This window comes from Diachasmimorpha longicaudata, chromosome 10 (assembly GCF_034640455.1).
Source record: "Diachasmimorpha longicaudata isolate KC_UGA_2023 chromosome 10, iyDiaLong2, whole genome shotgun sequence".
Taxonomy (NCBI): Eukaryota; Metazoa; Arthropoda; class Insecta; order Hymenoptera; family Braconidae; genus Diachasmimorpha; species Diachasmimorpha longicaudata.
Window position 1 is genome coordinate 909,999 of NC_087234.1, and position 21,049 is coordinate 931,047.

Below are 21,049 nucleotides of genomic sequence, written 5' to 3' on the forward strand. Positions count from 1 at the left end.
GTATTGTTTAAGGACTCAGGGAAGAAAACGCGCAATAGAAGAAAAGGACAGACGACAGGGCATTTTCGGGTGTGAGCTGCGGTATGAGTTTAGTGTGTTTTTAGTTTAAGTTGTGACCTGACCGCGGACGCGTGAGGATATTCGTCTCATCCTCCTAAGATTATTTTTATTGTGTTTGACTTTATAATACTCTGTAACCTTTTATAAAATAAATTAATCACTTAATCCTTTAACTTGATTTTGATCCTACAAGTATATTTCAGAACAAGCGCCACCCTGATTTTCCATCGTGTCGCATGGTCGACACGATGCATTGGAGGCATTGAAGATGAATGAAAATTCCTACGTAACGAGTCATGAACGAACTTGTGCTGCTGTGATTTTCACTTTTTTCGAGAGCGAGGAAGTGCCAGTACCAATTCCCGGACGAGAAAAGGCGAATAGCAGTACCGAAAATTCTTTTTCGACACCCCTGCACTGAAAGTACATATTTCGCACCCTAATGCACAGCAGGTAAACTACCCTCAGGACAACTGCTTCAACAGACAAACAAAAGAGTGAAAAACAGTTGTAGATAGCAGCCCAGTGGAAATGGCCAGATGCCCAAAAAAATAATGATCAGCATATAATAATTTCATCTTTTTTTTTTTTGCTTTATTCACCCGGCTTAAATGTTTTGCATCTAATTTATTCTCAATATCAATACAAAAAAAAATTTTTTTACTATTTACGTATTCGCGTTAAATCAATCAGCATTGCCTGAGGTACATTATTCACGAAATGATAAATAGCTCAAATAAAGGACGGTATAGATTACAGCGACTTGTACAGGCTTATGCCGTTGTAACATCGTGAGATATGAAAAAAGAGAGTTACAAACGAAATGCTTATACACTACGTGGTCAGCGAAGGAAAGAGGATAATTGTCCTCCTAGTCCTCGTCAGTGAATTAATTCTCCTTCTATTCAAACTAGTGTCAAACTAATACGCATTACAAGAATTCCAGGGAATTCCAGAGAGCAAGGATGCCTGTGGAAAGTGCCCGAACACCAGGAGCTGACGCTATAAAAAAGGCACAGCAAACATCAGTGGAGGTAAAAGTACCTGCGAAGCAAGACAACTCGCCTAAGGTGAGCAGACAACTATTTCTCTTGGAAGGGACATCACGATAACAGATCGACAGTGGATCCAGTCCAGTCTTACAGTCACTTATCGAAACAATGAGCTCGCAGCAGAACAGGACAAGAGCCAAACAAGATGTAGCTAGGCATTTCATTTAGTCTCCAGACAGAGGAAAGGTCCCTCACTCAGCCTTTTCAAAAACGGAGGAAGGAACAGAAGCACGAGATTGGAAAAAAATCTCAACGCCGAGATCCCATTTTCTCAAAACCACTGAACGGCAAAAGGGTAGAATTTTGGTGAAAAGCTCGGCCAATACCATCAGCCGAACAAATCATTGTCTCCAAAATTGATACTCTTTCCCACAGCGTTTAGGAAAAGTATTTCACTAGACAAATTGTAGCCAAAGAACTTCAATATTCAGAAATCCGAATTGAACGACGAAACACCTACCTAAGGGCGTAATCTATGGGAACGACTATCTCATACCATTTTCTACAAGCCAAAATAAAAAGCTTGTAGATTTCTTCCCACATTTCTTTATAGACAATAACCATTCGTTGAACAGTTGTACTATTTTGTTGAAAGTTTGAAGGTGATTTCCAATGGATGGTAAAATAGCAATGGAAAAAACTAATCGTAAAATATGAGATTTAAAACGTCAATTGCAAGTTTGAAAATGGAAATAACGATTTGAAAAAACGTGAATTGCCATTTCAAAAAAGGTAAATTACAATTTTGAAAACGCCAGTTACAAGATTCAATTTTGTAAATAACTTTTTTTTGGGCCATAAAATACGAGGTCTAACTCGTATCGTGATTTACGCTTCTAGGCTCAACTTTTATTGATATTTTTTTCAAAAAGTTTTCAAGGAAATTTCAAAATTACTGCGAAATACCCTTATTAGACCAGTAACAAATCAACATGTTCCAAATTACTCTGCACTATTGCAGTTGCTGAACGCTAATGAAAAATACGAGAAATTCGACAGCAAGTGACCGCTGATAACGGGGCTGTGAGGGTGCTCTTCCACGTTCTATGGACCGAAATTGTCCAGGACTCTCGATAATCTGGAACTCGTGGGCGGAGAAGAAAGGGTGAAAATGACGGAGACAAAAAATTGAGCGGCCATGAAAAATTTCGTGATAAATAATTTGAATAGTAGGCAGGCCTAAGGAGGTCGAAACACTGAAGAAAAACTTATTGAGGAGGCTAAAGATGGAAACTCGCTTCATCCGGAGATCTAGAAAGAGGCTAAAAAGAAAAGCAGAATTGTGAGTGAAGAACCGAACCAAAAAAAACCTCAAGCCAAAGCGGTGGGATCTTACGACGATCTAGTAACGGGACATTTTCTCAAATACCGGAGAAATACCGAGGAGTGCCCAGTGAAGGTATTCGCCTCTCGAGGGGCCAAACTTGCCAGAGGACGGCACAGGATCTGTGAAGGAGGAGACGTGGTGTCAAGTCCGAGTGATGACCCGCAAGCCCGCCGGAGTTGGGGATGGACCATCGATGATGGGAGACTTTATCGTTGGAGAATCCCACCGTGGCAAGGGTACCCAGTAGAAGGTGGAAAATCTCCCGGGGGTATACCGTGAAGATGAGTGATACTGGGTTACCAAAGTCACCTGGCGGCCAATTAGGAATCATCTGTGACTAATTTAAGGGGTGTAGGACTATGGCGGTACGGGTGCCAAATGAAGGGTCCCACCCGGGAAAAAACGTTACAGATTATTAAATTCGCATTCGACTTAGCTTGTCATTTCATGTTCCTTGGAAGAGTTATTCACACTTCATTATCAAAAAATGCAGCAAGAAATGATTAAGGGCAACCGCAACCCTTGATTTGTAGACGCCTGGACGACATAATTTTATTTGGTAAATATAAGAAAATCATCACATAATTATACACGACTAATACTATTGTAAATTGAATTTGTCAGTGAAATGATTAGTTTATTACTTGATTAGAAATATTCAATGGAGTTTGAAACCGTCGAAAAACTGATCGGTTGAGTGTTCTGTATCCAACTTTAAAATAGACTTAGAAAGTAAAGAAAGTAAAAGGTCTAAGGAACATTAATAGTTAAAAATAGCTGATACAATTACCTCTCCTTCTGCTGCATTTGCTTGAGCATTATGTCGGCAAGTGGATCAGCTAGTGGTCGTTCTCCCAGTAACCTCTGTCTGTCCAAATCCCCCTGCATTTGAGTGAATGCGTGTTCACTGAGGTTCAGTGATGTATCCAATTGACTAGATAATTCAATAGTCTCATCAGCTGTAAAACATAAAATGTAAGCAAGTAAATATTTCATTTCAATTTCATTCAACGAACTACAAATGATAATCGCAAATATGATGAGTCAGGTTTTTTTGGTTGTGAATCAAATGTGATAGTCATGGGTATGAAAACTTTTACTTTTCCTTCACAAAAAGAGAATATAATCAATAAAAGAGAAAGTTTCACAAACTTCCATTCAACTACATTGCAAGCAAAAATAATGGACGTTCCAATACTTGCGCTTCTAAAAATAGACAAGTTTCATGGAATTGAATATCGAAAAAATAAGCGAGTGGATATTTGATGTCATCTTGTAGGCCAATTTATTGCTTTGTATTCCAAAGGCAAAGTATATTTAATCATATCTGTAGAGGGTCATATTATTGAATGTACAAATGTATCCAAGAATAGAGAAGGAACTTGAAGTAATTGGGTTGATGCAGAATTTTTCTTATTGAAAGGAATGATAAAATATAAAAGTTTTCTGAAGAATATATAATCTGTGATGTTTTATTTAAAAAAAGAGAAAAACCAGTACTAGCTGACTGAAGAAATATCTTTCCTTGGGCGCCTTTAAATATCAAAATTCTTCGCATGTAAATGGTTTGGACTCACGTAATACATCAAACCTTTTTGATCGCTGATGATCTGTTCATTTCTTATGAATTTTAACACTAAAAAATATTCATGGAAAATCCCAATTAATCTCTCGAAAAATGATAAAAACAGAAATACAAGTGCGTTTCGCTGTGTAAATGACTAATGTCTGATAATTAAAAATTTAAATATCTGTGGATATAAACCAACGATTAACGATATTCAGGTATCTTTTCCAGTGACATGTACCTCTATCTAGATTCAGTTTATTTCAATTACTAATTTCGCCAATTACACTGCGTCAAAAAAATATAATCAAAAATCATGAATATGTAGCGTCATTCCAATTATGTAGGACATTATTTTTTTTTAAGGCAGAATTATAACTCACTGATTAAAATTACTTTAATTCTTGAAAGCTCTATTTTTTCATGTGAAATCAAATTCTCATGCAAATTTGAATATAATGCAATTAATTAATAACCATTATGAATTGGTTATTAGTCGCTTGAAATAATGTTTGTAATTTTCAAATATTCCAATTTTTCAATTATGACATCTGACTCTAGACGTGAAAATAAAATTTGACTGTTTTCACAGAACCTTACAGAGAAATTAAAATTTTCAATTTGCGACGTTTCAATTATAAACTGCTTATAAAATGTTTGAAAATTCAAGACCTAATGAGGTTTAAACAGCTTTGATGTTCTACTACAGAAAAAAGTCCTGCACTGGAAAAAAGAGCAAAACTACTTGGATATCGTTAGATCTTAAATGTTTCACAGATAAACTAAATTAACAATTATGTAGTGTACTTGTCCCACCAACAAATTTAATATTAATTTGTCTAATGAAATACAAAAAATTGAAGTATCCACAATTCGTTCAAAATTAAGAGGAACCCCGTGTGGCGGAATTTCAAGAATAACAAGCACACAATCTAAGTTTTAAGAATCGCTTTGAAATGGCTTCTTTTAAAATCCATTAATTTTTCATTTTGAAGTTGATGGAGCTAAAATACATAATGACCTAAAAATTTAACAACAAAAACGAAAAAATTTGCCCTTTTATTCTAGAAATGTCAAATAGAAAATATTCTAGAGAAAGAGTAAAAAATTTTCCTTGTTTCTATAACATTTATAGAATTTAATCTATTAAGACATTGATTTTTAGTTTAGAGAAATGAAGAAGAATAAAATAATAAAAGCTTTCCACCATTTGAGCCAAGGAAATTCTATAGAAAATATTCGAAGAAATTGAATTATACAAAAAAAATTGAATTTTGTTCACTTTCATCTAGTGACTATCATCTGTTCAGCAGTCAGTTAAAATCGGCTAGAAAGTGATAGAAATTTAAATAAAAATCCAAGAAAATTTCCTACCAAATTCATTAAGTTTTTGTATTAAATAGTTCTCATGCATGTCCCCCTCGAAATCTAATAAATGAAAAGATACCGTAAATATGAAATCAGTAGCATTTACCATGAAGTGTATGTTGCGGATTGTCAATAATTCGTATTTGTCGATCTGGCAGCATCGGTTCCCCATCAGTCCCCCCAATATCACTAGGCAACTGCCAGCAAGCGTTCTCCTGCTCCTCAATAGTCCTCGGAAAATACAGAGGCAGCAGCACTTGATAAATTCCCAAATCACATGGCTCCAGTACAAAGACAACGCACGATATTGTATCACTGAATTGCTCCAAAAATCTTCGCACCGTGCGCAGCGCAATATGTGCCCCAGCATCAGGTGGATAATTACGTCTCACTGAATTAATAACAGGTAATGCAACTGTACGTAATCCAAGTTCACGTGATTTCTGGAGAACGTTACGATAACAACAGTGGAGGGTATTTTGAGCTGCCGTTTGGTATTTTACGTTGTAAATCGGACCAACTGTGTGGATAATGTAGCGGGCTGGGAGATTGTAAGCTTGGGTCACTTTTACTTCGCCAGTTCTGCATTCTGGAATGATTAAACTTTGAGTTTAATAATTATACCAATTAGATATTAAATATCAGAATACATGGCATATTTCCTGCATCAATACATCTACCGAAAAAATTGCTTAGGCTTGAACAAAATTTCTTGGGCCATTTTTCAATGAAGCATTGGAGAAATTAACAAATAAAACCATAGCGATTGCCAATGTTGAATTTTCTATATTTCAGGAAAATTAAAGGATCTTGTGTAGCTTATAAACATATCTATGAAAATGTCTGGTGAAATTATTATTACAAGCACTGAAGGTTTGAAAATTCTTAGAGAATATTTTTTTAATCTGAATTTTTATAGAAACGGTTGACAAGGGAGAAGCTTCTTGTTTTTACCACGAACTGATTGAATGACAACGAATTTCTGGAATATTTTTTCTGAAAACGAATCGTCTTTCAAATATTTGACATGATTTCAGGCTCCCCAAATTTTTATTTGTTATTTTTATTCAACCTATGCAGAATTTCATAAAAATAAATATCTTACCATTAACTTCATTATCAATTTCAATACTGAGCGCTGGACCTGCTTTGGTGAAAATTCTTTGGCACGTTGGGCTATTATCATCCATTGTCTCATTGGTTGGATTGACTACCGCGTCTACTTGTAAAATCGATATATCTCCAGTCCTTTAAGTAAAGAAAGTTCATATTTAATAGTGGTATTCCTACATATCACGTTAGGCTGTATTATTAAACTACAACTTTGATAACAGAGTTTCTCATCAAGAAAATAATGGGAAGTTTTGGAGGTTTATTATTATTTATTAATCATTAATGAGACTTAGGCTCAGTAAACTTAGCGATACAAATTAGTTATAATCGTTCTGCAGTAGCGCTCCCTCTAACCAGAGGGTAAGGTTTACTGCAGTCCAGAATCGTGCTGTTTAAGTAGACGGACAGACCCAAGAATGACAGCCTGTTGCATCTGGCCAGCCAATATCAAGGTGTTTCGCCTAAAGGCCGGGATGACCTCAAGTGCAGATAGAAAAAAATGGCGCATTCTGCCAAGAGAAGTAATGATCAGGAGCACTAACTTAGTCCTGAATCCCCGCTGCAGTTGATGCAGGTGAAACAGAAGAGCTTGGGTATTTGAGTTGCTTGTCCTCTTCGTTCTCTGAAGCCGAGAACTCACCGACATAGATAGTTTTGTCTTCAAAGACAAAGAGGACAATTATGGTGCCAGCATGGGAATTAAAGAGGAAAGTGCTGGACAGGAAGAAATTCCAATGCTGACACAGAAGATTTTGTCCGCTTAAGGGGTTACTCTCCTGTGATCACTTCGAAAAATGAATTTTTTTTTTAATATTTTGGCAGTAAAACCTATTGAAAACATGCTGTGAAAAATTCAGACCAAAATTCATAGTATTTGATAAGTTACAGCTCATAGTCGCCGACGTGTCGTAAGCGACTGTCTACCAGGCTTTAAACTTCAAACGCATTTTTCTCGAATCATCATTTTCTGAAACTGTCATGGTCCTAGAAAAAAAAGTATTCAACCGATTGCTTTAAAATTTACATATGTTCTTCTACTCATTTATAGTTATCGTCCCTACCAGAATTGTTTATTTTCGAAAATATTTTCATATTTTTTAAAAATGATTTTTAACGAAAAAGAACAAGATTTTCGTGATTTTTTTTTGAGTTCGATATATTTTTTTTTTTTTAATGAAATTGATTATATTTGATAAGGACGATAGCCGTAGATCTACTGAATAATAATCCATTCGATTTTTTAAATCTCAGATAACATGAACAGCCGCTATCACCATGACCAGTAAACTACCTTTTTTTGTTGGGGACTACTTTGACTTAAAAAAAATATATATAAAAATGTAAAAAACGAACAAAAAAAAATTTTTTGGTACATTTCAAAATACAAATAAAAATATATTAAAAAATTAAAATGGTTGAATTTTGTTGTCGCATAAAAAAAAATTTCCTCAAAAGTGGTAAAACGTATGCGTTCACATGAGAGTAACCCCTTAAAGGTGAATTTTTCCCGAACTTTTGTGAAAATTTGCCGGAAATCCTCAAAATTTTTACCTTAACAATATTAGATTTGTTCACACCCGAAGAATTGTTATATTTTCCACTACCGGAAGAATAATTGTTTCCCACAACGCATCTCACACTTGTTAAAATTATTGATAGATTCATCGTTAATTGCCAAATGTGTATTTAGAATAGATTATAAACTAATACATTATAACTTACTGTATCTTATATATAGCATTTATGTATTTGCACATATTATTTTTCAATGCTCCTGCAATGAAAAGTTTGTATTTTTTCGCTTTTGTCGTAGAAGCGCGAAGAAAATGAGTATTTTCCACTCGTAGATGAAAACAGTGGAAATAATAAAGTTCATTGACTCCCAAGACCAGATATCACCTGTGAGATAATTTCAAAGAACAAACTCGGATAATTTTCGTGTATTGACCGAAGTGAGGCAGAGTTGCCCTCTCAGTCCCCCAATGTACAATCTAATGATAGATGACATGGATGAAGAGTGGATTAGAAAGAAAATGGTTCGCAAATGGGAGAGCAGAACTGGCTGAGGTACTGTACGAGATGTAGATGATGTTGAATTGGCTGAAAAATGGGCGGCCATAAAATGAATGATGATGAGCCAAAAAATAAACTGATGATTTTTAGGAACGATGGGAGGAGGCAGCCATGGAGATTCTCAATTAATCCTGCAAATGCTTTCTCTGAGGAGGGCAGGGCTTGTGAGATAGCTTTAACGAATACCTATAATGGTTACTCAAGCGTTGAATTCACTCTGGGGCATTATAAGGAGAGCAGGAGTGATCATTCTTAGACGCGGGCTAAGATTTGATGGACTCCATAGTAATACGGGAATTGTTGTACGATGTGAGGGCATGGGGTTGAGCAAGTTGAGATGGAAAGGTGATTACCTCAAGATAAGAGTGGTCATAAACACCTCCAATTATATTTCGGGGATTGAGGCAGTCCGACTCAGTCCCAAGAGCCTTGGAAAAATGACGACTAAATATCTGACATTCTGAACATGAGGGAAGACAGCTGGGCCAGGGTCTGCGTAAGGGGGGAAGTGAGGGGAATCCTAAAGAACGTTCCTCCAAGCTGGAATAGCAAAATGGAACCCCCGAAGACCATGATCAAATCTAAGCTACCATGCCAGGAAGCCTGGAAATCTGGGAAACAAGAGAAATTGAAGAAGATTAGAGAATAGAAAATTCCATTCATAGTATTATATCCGAGATATGGAGAGACATAAACAAACAAGGAGGCGCTGAATACTATGGATTCCCAATCCTAGATGATTGGGTAAGGGGAGTTTGGACTAGACCCGCTGCGCGAACTAGAAAGTGCTGAGAAAAGAGACTATTCGGACTGTTAAGGGGGAGCATACACTAGGTTACAGGAGATTTCTGCACAGGTTTGGCCTTAATTCATTGTCCATGAAAAGACTAGCCCACGATGGGTGTACCCTGTCGAAGAATAAATGTTTAACCTGATGGCTAAATGATCCAAACAGTACATGATTGACATATTGATGGGGGAGCGAGTTAGAGATTACGTGTGTATAATGTAACTCAAGTTTTTCTCGCTTGGAAATTTGAAAAATCACCAATTTGACAGTGGAATCCATAGAAACTGGATGCCTGAAACTACGTTTATGGGAGAAACGAGGTTTTGGTTGAACTGTATCAGAGTTTTTGAGTCGTTGGAAAAATCAAGCGGTTGGAAGTATCAAGTTTGAGTAGTATAAAAACTGGCAAATGAACTTGATATGTGAGAACAACGATATTTATTTATAGGAAATGAACTCGATGTGCAAAGCTTTACTATTGTACCTGGAGGAGAATGTTTGGAAGATTTGGGATAAGTAGTAATAAATTGAAATAACCTACGGAAATTTAACGATCATCACCTCCTAGGGATATGCAAGTATTTATTTTTCTGTTAATATATATTGAAAGGATTCACTAATGAAATGACAAATAAAAAGTTCATGATCGAAAAAATTTGTTTGCGAATCAAAGTTATGATAAAAAAATGTATTGTCTGTAGCTATTCCTTCCGGAGGTAAATGTGTAGAAAATCCCAAAATCGGATCTTTTACAGGAGAGCTTATACGGAGCAAAATTTACTTTTGAATTTCTCACGTCGTATGCCTTTAAGCCACATCTGAGAATTAGTGAGCTTTGAGTAGATGATTTTCTGACTACCTGACAAAATATCACACGACAAAATATTATTAAAGAACAATATTGTAAGGTAACATATTATTATTAAGAGAAATGTCAGAGATGGAAAAAAAATATATTGATTTTAAAATCATCATGGTGTAAATTTTTTCTAGTTTCCTCAATTGGATCTTCGGGAATTGATTGAGTTGAATAAAATATAGTCAGCAAAAAAATTACAACACCTAATATTTTGACGAATACTAATTGTTCCAATAATACATTTGACATGTAATATTGTTTAGTAATATTTTGTCTGATAATATTACGTCTCTGTAATATTTTGTCGTGCTACCAATTTTTCATTACATTTCACTCTAAATTGTCATTTAATTTTGGTGACATCATGTGATTGTAAGTATTATCAGCTATTTGCAGTAAAAACTCGTCAATTAGAAATTCATCAATTATTATGATAAATTCTAAGTGGAGAATTGAGAAATACCACAATTACAAACCTTGAATACAAACGGAAAAAAAATATATAAGTTGATCTATATACTAAATTCAATTTTAATTTCGAAATGGAAGGTTTCTCATTAATTTTGATTGTTATCCATCTTGCCATTAGTTTTTATCCATTGAGTCATTTTTATTAAAACTTGTTCTTTGTTTTTCAGGTATTAGATGAGCATTTACATTAGATAAAGTTGATAAAAATAAAATATCTAAACAATTCTAATAACCCCAATATTAATTTGCGTTTCTTTCAGTAGCCACTCATCCTACATAAATTTGGCTTTGAATAATTCTAATTAAGTTGGATTATCGCGGTTTGTTTACCACTCGAAACTTAGTCTTGATTTTTTTGAAAAAAATTATGTAAAAAATTTGGAAAAATAACACTCACAAAATGTCACATTGATGAATCCCACTATAAGTTAGTGGATAGATTATAGCGTTAACAATATTAGTTTACTTGGGAAATACAGGCCATATACACTAACAACCATTTGGGTATATTTGAATTTGCATGTAAGCATATCACAATTGTTAATAAATATTTTGGAAATTCCAACTCCGATATGATTAACGTAAAAAAGGGAGAAAATGTTCATATATTTTCTATATTATCATGAAATAGGACTAAACAAGTTTAATTTCATGGAACCGCAAAAAAATATAAAAAAGCAATAAAATAAAATAGGAAATTAATATAAAATACCTTATATTTTATATTAATTTATTAGTTTATTTTATTAATCTTACAACATGATTTTACAACAGGTGTGATGTGCTCATTTGTTAATAATATTAAATTTAGTTTTTATTAAAGACAAAAAGAGATTGATGATATTTTCTCGTACAATAAAATTTTTCTGTCAAGGTGACAATTTTGTATTTTATTCTCACCATAATGCAATTATCCGATTTATCACCGATTGACAAGGAAACGGCGATTCCGCGTGGTGTGTTGGCTCCACCAACGAATTGGAGTAATCCGTGTAACGATGTTGTATTGGTATGTCCGACCATCTTGGTAGTGTCCTCACATCTACTACTTCAGGGGCAATACCCAGGGGTTCCATCAGCCTCATTCAGCTAGAAAGCAACAATAAAAACTGTCAGACCCTCAACAACTTCATTAACCCACTCGTGCAATTAAATTTTAAGTTTCGTATGACGCCACTGCTGCCATGCACTGACGCAACAGACACCCGGAAAAAACGTCGGGACCAATGAGATTAGAGTTTCATGAAGTTGGATTTTCCAGATGGAAGAATTATCCTTGTTAATATTGGATAAGTTTATAATTCCTTGTTCGTAACATAAAAATGATACTGGTTAAAAAATGTGATTTTCCCTTTCAAATAGAGATAATGTAATTGGTCAAATTTCAATTTTGCTTTTTTTGGATACGTCCCTACATATCTATGTGTTTATACGCTTGTCATTAATTCATCCCTAATTAGTCCATGAAATTGAATCACCATTTTGTTAGACGTGTAATTATTGCTCTTTTCTGTTTATGCACATTGATTAAAACTGCACTCATCAATAATTACTTTTATTTTCGATTTGTTAAATCAAACATCCCACGATAACTATAAAAAATTTTGTCAAATCAATGAATGGTGGCTTTGAAAAAATTCTGGAGGCGTTCATATTCTAATCGACTTGACAAATGAATCAATGACGATAAGGACTCGTGCTTCGCACTCGTGATTTTTTAGCCTGAAAAACTTGACTCCTTCATTTGTTTGCAACGAATCTATCGGGAAATATTCGATAATTTTGAACCACTTGTGGTATTATATGTGATAATAACTTCTTAATGAGGTAGAAAACTACTGAAATTCAAGGAAAACCAATCTTATTAATTGACATAAAATGAAATGAATAATGAATGGCCCACAGCAAACGGAAATAATGGACTAAAGTACCATTTGGAAATATGGTTTTGCGTTATTGGCATAAATTGTTATAATGTATGCAATAATTAGTCAACTGCCTATTTGCTTGGTAATCATTTGAACATTGTCAATTATTAAAAATAAATAAGAAATTACCAATAGACAACAAAGTAAAATTCATAATCATCGAATTTGCCGTCAACAAGATTGTTGTGCACAATTATTCGCTTTTTATAAATAAATATGAAAAATTAAGCTTTCGCAAGGCCTTTTTCTTTGGCATAAAATCAACTGTCAGTAAAGTGGCAAACGGATTTGGTTTTTTGCACTTCCGGAAAATATAATTTTCTAATGACAAGTTTACTGACAACTAATAACAAATTTTTTAATGACACGGTGGGGTCAGGAGGCAACGACCAAGCGTTGCTTAATAGAATGTAAACTTGGCACTATATTGAACTCATATTGTACTCGTGGTTGTATATTAATCCTGAATAAGGAGAGAGATTCTTTTCTGTTGTTTTATAAAAATTGCCGAAGACCATGGTTTTCTACATTCAAAAAGTCACCAAGAGGGACGATTGTCTGAGCCAATAGACCTCTATTCATAGAATAAACATTGTTATTAGTGCGGAATATTCCTGTGGTCACTCAGAGAAATATTTCAACCAAATACTCTAAGATTGTCCTAAATATAGAGATGATAACAGAGTCAAAACAGTTTAAAAACATGTCCAACTCTCAGCTCACATTAATTCTATATTGCAATTATTGAAATTACCTTTTATCAGAGAGATCGATAAATTTCTGAAAGACTGTGACTAGAAAATTTAATAGCGAGAATACAAAATGTTAAAAATTTATTTAAAACCATCTGTAGTTATTTCAAGTGGATAAACCCTGAACAGGTTTCTGAATCAGTAATATATATGGACTGTGGACTGTGGAACTCACCAACAACCAACAACCATTTCTAGTACCTTATGATTCTGTAGAATCTTGGATAATTTGAAATTAAAGTGTTAAGACAGAAATAAGGAGTGTTTCTCTTGATTTCCACATTTAATTCCCAATTAGGAAATTTAGCTTTCACATTGGATGATAAATATTCAAGACTCCTTTGGCATTGTCCTCAATTATTCATCAAAACAAATGATATCCCCAAAAATTATTTATTTCAAATTATTCACGAGTTGTTCTTTCTAATTTTCTTTTTTTTTCAAAATTATGAAAATATTATTGAGCACTTGACAATATAACCTCAACACCAGTGAGCTCCCAAGTCAGAATATCAAAACTACAATAAAATGTCTGCTCCACGCACGATCAACATGAAGCCCAATAGGTAGTAGAAATTATTGAAAAATATTTTGACGAAAAAAGGCATCGAAAAAATAATCCAATCTAACCTATAAACCCGTGAATATACTGTCACACGCGTCATATCTAGATCAGCTGTTGGTAGGCTCAATTGAGCTCAACTCCACCGGAGGTCCCCCACTGTCACACTAATCAAAACTCCAAAGTTGAAAAAAATCAAAGTCCCAAAATTCACAGCCGAATAACAGACACTTAAGCTTCATGAAAGAAGCAAAACGTGCTGAATAATCAAAAATCACAAATCCCTTTGGGCTTGGAAGATATCGGAAGGTAGGTAACACAGAATAATTGAGTGGGATATCTCCCCTGAAGGCTCCCTCCCCGAATATTCGCTTTTCCAACCCTTCAACTATCTCTGATGGACTGATATTCCTTCTTATTCACCTTTTGTTAACAAAATTCACCAATTGAAATGTTTACTGATGTTTTTCTCTTTCACTTTTGATGTGGCCTTCTTCACGCTAGCAACTTTGACGTGTTCGTACCTGATGTCTAGCACCTACTGCGCTAGATTCTCTTGAAACCCATGTGAAAATGTGTCATTTTGATATTGTCTGGGTGAACGCGCACGCGTACGCGCCCGCGCACAACGCGCGATACTCGTGTGAGAGAGCCTTTGTCGGGTAAACGAGTTGTTATTTATTATACAATGGGTTTTATTATCCACTAATTTGAAGTAATTAATGCATGTCCATTTAAGATATATCGATAAACACCCATTAAAGAAAGTTTATTTCATTTTTTATTTTATTATATTTCCTTTTGTTTTGGTTTTTATTCTATATTTCATCCTGTAGCACGTTGATTTGATTTTAATTGGATTAACATTATTTATTATCGCAGCGAGTAACAATCTGACACTATATATTTTACATTCGCTTCAATATTTATATAGAGATTACGAGGAAATACTTGGTTTAATACCCATTAATAGATATTTCCCTCGGTTTTTCAATTGGATTTTTATCTAGAGGAGAGATTGTTAACATTTATTGTTACCAGTGGTAAAGTTTGCTCGCATCCCTTGCGCTAAAAAAAAAGAAAAAAATTAGCGCAAGCATATGTGGAGTTTTTCAATGTAGCCACCATTGACATGGACATGCAACATGCGCATGTACTTCCACATGTCTTTTTTCTAGGACTTTATCTCCAGGCGGTGCAGCCTGGTTCACGTTAAGAAAGTCTGAATCTTTAAAACGCAAGAATTGGTACAAATTATGAGGTCTTTGAAAACAACTTATCAGTGCAAACATGTTTCATTGGGGTGAAAAATGCGATTGCCATTTAAAAAAAGACCTTGAAAACTGATGAAAAGTATGGATCAAAGGTTCCCCTTTGAAACCCTACAACTAATGTCTCAAAACATTTGATGTAACTTGCTTACCTCAACAAATATTTCCGTGGATTGTTTCAAATGAGACGATACCCTCTATAGTGAGTTAATATTATTATCCATTAATTTGGCGGGATTAATGTGTTTGTGCAGGGAATCTCCTTCACGTTTTATTCCGTTATATTACGTCGGTTTGTTGCGTTTTTTATCGGCTTTACGCTTATTCCGGAAATTTGATGGTAATTGAGTTAACACTATTTAGTATTGTCACAAGTAGAAATCGGCTTCTGTGTATTTGGCATAAAATATACCGGTTATGCGAAAATGTTGAGAAAACAATTTGTCCAGCTTTTTCCTAGTTATGAAGGAACACGTTATAAACATTACCTGATTTGTGTGAGTAAATATAAAGCAGGAAAAATATTTATTCCAGCGAAGGATTCACATTATTCACAGAAAACAACATTTTTTCAAAAGACATTACTTAAAGGCAGAAATTTTCAGGTAGTCTAAGTTCAGTTCCAAACATTACTGCATACGGCATTGAGAAAAGCTCTTTTAGCCTATTTTTAATATTTTTCTTTGAATTCCTATTTTTCTTGAGTGGAATAATTTAGAATAATTTAAAATATTAAAAATCGTTATCCAACGTCATTTATCGGATAATCATCCTCCAGATAAATTGCATTTAGTGGAATTAGTGATCTGAAAAAAATACATTCGAAAATAGATATTGTCTCTTTCTGATATTAATACAACTATTTCTCAAATTATTTCGCGAGAACGAGTATGTTTTCTAATGTTCACATGAAATTTTCAAAATCTCTTTACGCATAGAAACATGCTTCGTATGAACAAATGATTTCTATATTATTTACTGAAAAATTCAATTTATCGATAGAACATTAGAATATTATTCTCAGTTCCGTATACCTCATATAGCAATGTCCACACTTTCAAGACCAGAGGAAAAAAATTATATTAAAAATTGCTAAATATTGTACACTAGCCTATAGAATGTTAGCCATTGTACATGACCTTAGATCCTCTATCATTGATGCCATTGATAAATTTCTGAAAGACTGTCAAACCAAAGGTTTAGACATTAATGGTGGATGTTTTTAATTTATAGCTAATAAACTTTATAAGTTTCAAATACTTAACAGAAAAAAATATTCTAGTACCTGAAAAATTTGATGTTCTAATGCTACAATTGTTGATGTTGCATGGTTGGTCAAAGTTTTATGCATTTTCTATTTTTGTTTCTAAAAGCTAAAACTTTTTTTTAGCAAAAAAACAATGTTCAAAAATTGGTCCTCTGATTGTGATCAACCGCCTAGGATTACAAAATTAGCAATAAATGATGTGAAATTCCTTCTGGTGGAGCCACAAACCCAGGAAGTTTTTGTTGAGAGTCAGAGGCATAACAAGGGGGAGTATACATCCATTGTTTCATATCATAAACGGTAGATTCCTTTGTGCTTGCAACTCGTCAAATCGATTTTGACAGATAATTGAATCTCCATTGGTCCAACCCCATTGCAAAACGGGAGCAAAAAACGTTAATAGGGAAAACACGTGAGTACAAGTCCAGTACTCCAAATAATATGCCAATTTTTACACTGCCTTACAATGATTACATCAGGTTAGATTTTTTTCAAAACATTGTCCATCATTAGTGTATTATTGAATTAATTTTGCTTGAATTCCGATTGCATTATTCTGATAAATTTCCAATCTGACCGTAAAAATTTCATGTGATTTACATTTTTTTTTATTCCAGTGAGGTTGATCACAATGAGGGCAGTCATTGTTAAACAATACTTCTTTGATAAAAAAAAAATTTTCTCAATTTTTTAAAGCAAACAAGTTTGGGCTTTTATGAAAAATCAGCAATTTTTGGGAAAAATATTCATTTTCAGGTAAAATACATTGCAAATCATGATTTTTTTTCCAAGAAATTGTGAGTTTTTTGGAGAAAAAATATATGTAGCACTTTTCCATATGAATTACATGTAAATATGTAAAAATATTTGGAGGATGTTTCATGAAAATGACAAAATACAATGATTCTCGAGAAATAATTGAGTGAGAGGAATAAAATTTGATAGAGTGTGATATCCAATGATATTGTAAAACTTCGAAAATTGGAGAAAATGGTAAATATGGCGCTACATCCCTGGCCAGTTTCTTGTGGAATTGCCCATAACCACTTCATTGACAGCGCTCTAAGTGTTTGACCAAGGATAAATATTTCTGATTATTCACCAAGAATTTTAACGATCATTCGTTATCGACAATTCACATTTTCCTAAGTAGTTTTCGACAATTCTTCAAATTGCTATTAAAAATGAAGAACAAGTCGCTCTCCTTGTACAAGTACAATACAATGTACTCGAAAATATCAAATTTTCTTTATCGAGGGTACGGTACTAATCCGAAGCCCTCCCCAGAACGCTAATACACCACCCGGGGCTTCCCAGCTCCCCCTCTCTCGCCCTCGCCAATATCCCCCTAATCTAAAACCTAAAGTATCATACATAAGGTCAACTATCCCTTTCATTTCTATTCAAAATAAATATTCGGATGGATGTGCTACAACACTCGAGTCATGCCCGACATAAAAGGGGAATTTTTATCGCTCGATTGGCGATGATAATCGATAAGATTATTCCTATCTCCAGGAAGGTGCAAACAATTTTTGTTATTCGATACAATACACCTGAATATTTCGATGACGAGTCACCAAATGGAGAATAGTGATGTCATTCTTGCGACGAAACGTCACATGAATATGTAATGATATTTTCCTCAATTATTAAATAGTCTTATTCACAAAATGTTGAAATTTTCTTTTTCATTATGATTAAAAACCGGTTTACGATGTGCAATTATTATTATTATCTATTGTTAGGTCCCTGACGCATCGACTAAAGTTTCCAATGACAAAAACACTTACGATTTGACGAGAATATAACAGAAAGCCTTCACCGTCGTGGATCAAACTACAAATAGAGGCACATTATTTTCTCTTTTCTCTCTCTTTTTATTTAGTTTGTAATCCCCTTGAGCCAGAATACGAGCTCATCCGATGGATAAAGAATGGCGGACTCTGTTCGATCGTCGATTGAAGGGTCAGAATAGGTATTGACGAGAAATAGACCTTGAATGTGAACTCGACTGGTTGAGCTTGAGTGAATGACTGTGGTTCATTCAGGCCTTTCTGCTGTACGGAGAATACGAATCATTTTGAAGTGCGTTTAGAAACGATTGTGTCACCGGTATCCGTGAGAGTGAGTATAAAATACATGAGGTGTGAAACGATAATGCGTCTTACGGTTTTTTTCTTTTTTTCAAAATAAATATATTCTATTTAATTTCACTTTTTAACATTTATATTATAGCCAAGGACTCTATAAATATAGAGTACTAGTTGGCCTGTTAATCCCATGTGGTTTGTCTATTGGGTTGGTCCACGTCTAGCACTATTGAGCTCATAAACCCTGAGACGTTTACAACGGATCGATTGTTCGAATTGTTTTAAAAATATTTCCACCAATTATTTGTTTAATTTTTTTCAACAATGTATTGACCAAAGAGCTCGTATATGAACATTGGACTGTTCTAATTTGATATCGTCCAGTAGTTTGGGTTTTCATGATTTCTCGCCCTGAGGAGAGTCATCAAGATAAAGAGAAGAAATAAACAATGAAAGAGTGTGTATCCATGTGGGATTGCCATCCAACGCTGGATTACGACGATATGCCCATGTAATCCGACAGAATGACTCAGTAGATTTTGTGAAACAGCGATGAAGGAATTTATTCATGAAAAAAAATAAATTTCCACTCGAGGCAAACGTTCATCAATAATCAATTTTTAAAAGCGAAATCAGCGTTGAGAATTCTGAGGTTTTTGTTGTAAATAAATATCTCCTTCTGTTTAATTTCACATCTCGATGTGTATTAAACTTTTAATAAAATTTGGCATGATCATAGGTTTTACGATATAAAAACATCCGTCGACTGAGTGTTACAAAATTTATTGTTTTGTTGAAGTTCATGTTGAATATCTCTTTCTAAAGCAGCTGACGAATGACAGTACCACATCTAGCTCACATCGCGAATATCTACATTTTTATATTTGAAATCGAATCGGAAGTATACTATCACTCAACTTGGTGCAAATGTAGGCAAAAATAATAATAGCAGATAATGGATTACGATCTATAAAGTTGTACAAAACTCACTCTTCTATCTTCTATCCATGTATTTTTCCATTAGAAAATATTTATTATATATATGTTTGAGGCCCTCCTCCATAGCATAAGAAAAGGAAAGTCACCATGGAGATTGTCGGCGGTTGTTTTTAACAAAATACATCGGGTGAATAGAGAGGGTTAGGATGGGTGCAAGAGGAGGGAATTATATTCTCCTCTGCGGTTGAGGGTACACCCTGAGCCTCACTAGCAATAGTTAGTGCATAGCGAACATTTATACTGGGTACTACCTCTTGAGTGAGCACAGTAACAACTAATATTTCAATAATAATTTAAACTGTATAAAAACGTTAAGTGTTTATTCTTTTCTAGCCTATACACCAATAACATCGGTCGCCTGTCTATTTTTTTTATATTATACTATATTATATTTACCGTGATTCGTTGTACGGAATGAAATTTTGGATAGAAGTTAAACCTATCGAGGGCGAAATGTGAAACGAACTGACAATCAATGACTTTTTAAGTCGTTTTGTTGGGAAAATTAGCTTTGTGATAAAACTAACATTCGTCCCTCGTTTCACTCCCTGGAGGTTTAATTTTTTCCTAGAAATTTCTTTCCCCCCACATGATGTACTCCCACCATTTTTTCTATATTTCTTTCTTTCTTCCGGTCATTTGTTGCAGACATAATCCGGTTGAACTTCACTGAGGGTCAAATATAATTTTGTTAATTAAATATTCTTCTGATAAGAATTTAAAGCAGATTTTCCAATGAAAATTTCGGGAATTTGTTTGTGCAAAACAAAAATGATTGTCAGAGCTATATTATTTTCTCAGTGTTCAAGGTCGTGTCTAAAGTGAACGTCAAATGCATAAAGCGAAACCTTACACACGGTAAGTCACAATGACCTGATGAGTATCAAGGTCAACTGAATCTCAGTGACCATTCTCCAAGAAATTCTACAGCATTCTTCGACCCTGATCCTTCTTTTTCATTACGGACCATCCCCGCTTATTACCTCTACTTTAATTGCTATGATGACCTCGTCAATGGAGGTGCGCAACTGGCTTCGTCTGTAACTGATAATATTTTATATTTTTTTATATATTACAAACTTGGCGTTGTCGATTGGTTCAAAGAGACCAGGTCGTTCCACTAAAGACAGAAATTTGACTTTAACGATATTGTTGCGTTGGAGAAGAACAGCAACAGAGAGAGAGAGAGAGAGAGAGAGAGAGTGAACAACAATTTGAAGTGAAAAAACGAAAATCAGAATATCTCGAAAATTTTGTGCTGACGAGGATATGTGTTGTCCTTGAAGAAACACGAATTCAGTTCGGCCAGTTTTGAGATATTTCTTATAATGATTTTACGCTAAACGGATTGTTCAACTCAGTGGTAGTTCGATGGTTGTGCGAGTAACAGGGAAAATGATCATTTTTTTTCCATAAATAGACAAGTGACAATAACTACAATTTCTTCGAGGGCTCACTTTCCAATTTTTGATTGATTCCAATAGATCCAATGGTGAG

The 21,049-nt window shown here is 34.4% G+C and overlaps 1 protein-coding gene across 3 annotated transcripts in view; it reads right to left on the bottom strand.

Annotated features, from left to right (window-relative positions):
• Window positions 1-18,493, bottom strand: part of LOC135166579 (protein GDAP2 homolog) — a 44,854-nt gene extending 26,361 nt beyond the window's left edge. The window contains exons 1-5 of one of the 3 annotated variants that reach the window (XM_064128937.1): window positions 18,254-18,493; window positions 11,581-11,769; window positions 6,480-6,622; window positions 5,481-5,963; window positions 3,230-3,398 (exon numbers count right to left, since the gene is read on the bottom strand). In XM_064128937.1, coding sequence (XP_063985007.1) covers window positions 3,230-3,398; window positions 5,481-5,963; window positions 6,480-6,622; window positions 11,581-11,765 — 980 coding nt within the window. In that variant the 5' untranslated portion in view covers window positions 11,766-11,769; window positions 18,254-18,493. Of the gene's footprint in view, window positions 1-3,229; window positions 3,399-5,480; window positions 5,964-6,479; window positions 6,623-8,913; window positions 9,068-11,580; window positions 11,770-14,345; window positions 14,497-18,253 lie in introns of those variants that run through there. The other 2 variants (XM_064128936.1, XM_064128938.1) reach the window with 2 other exon arrangements.
• Window positions 18,494-21,049: the final 2,556 nt, after the last annotated feature.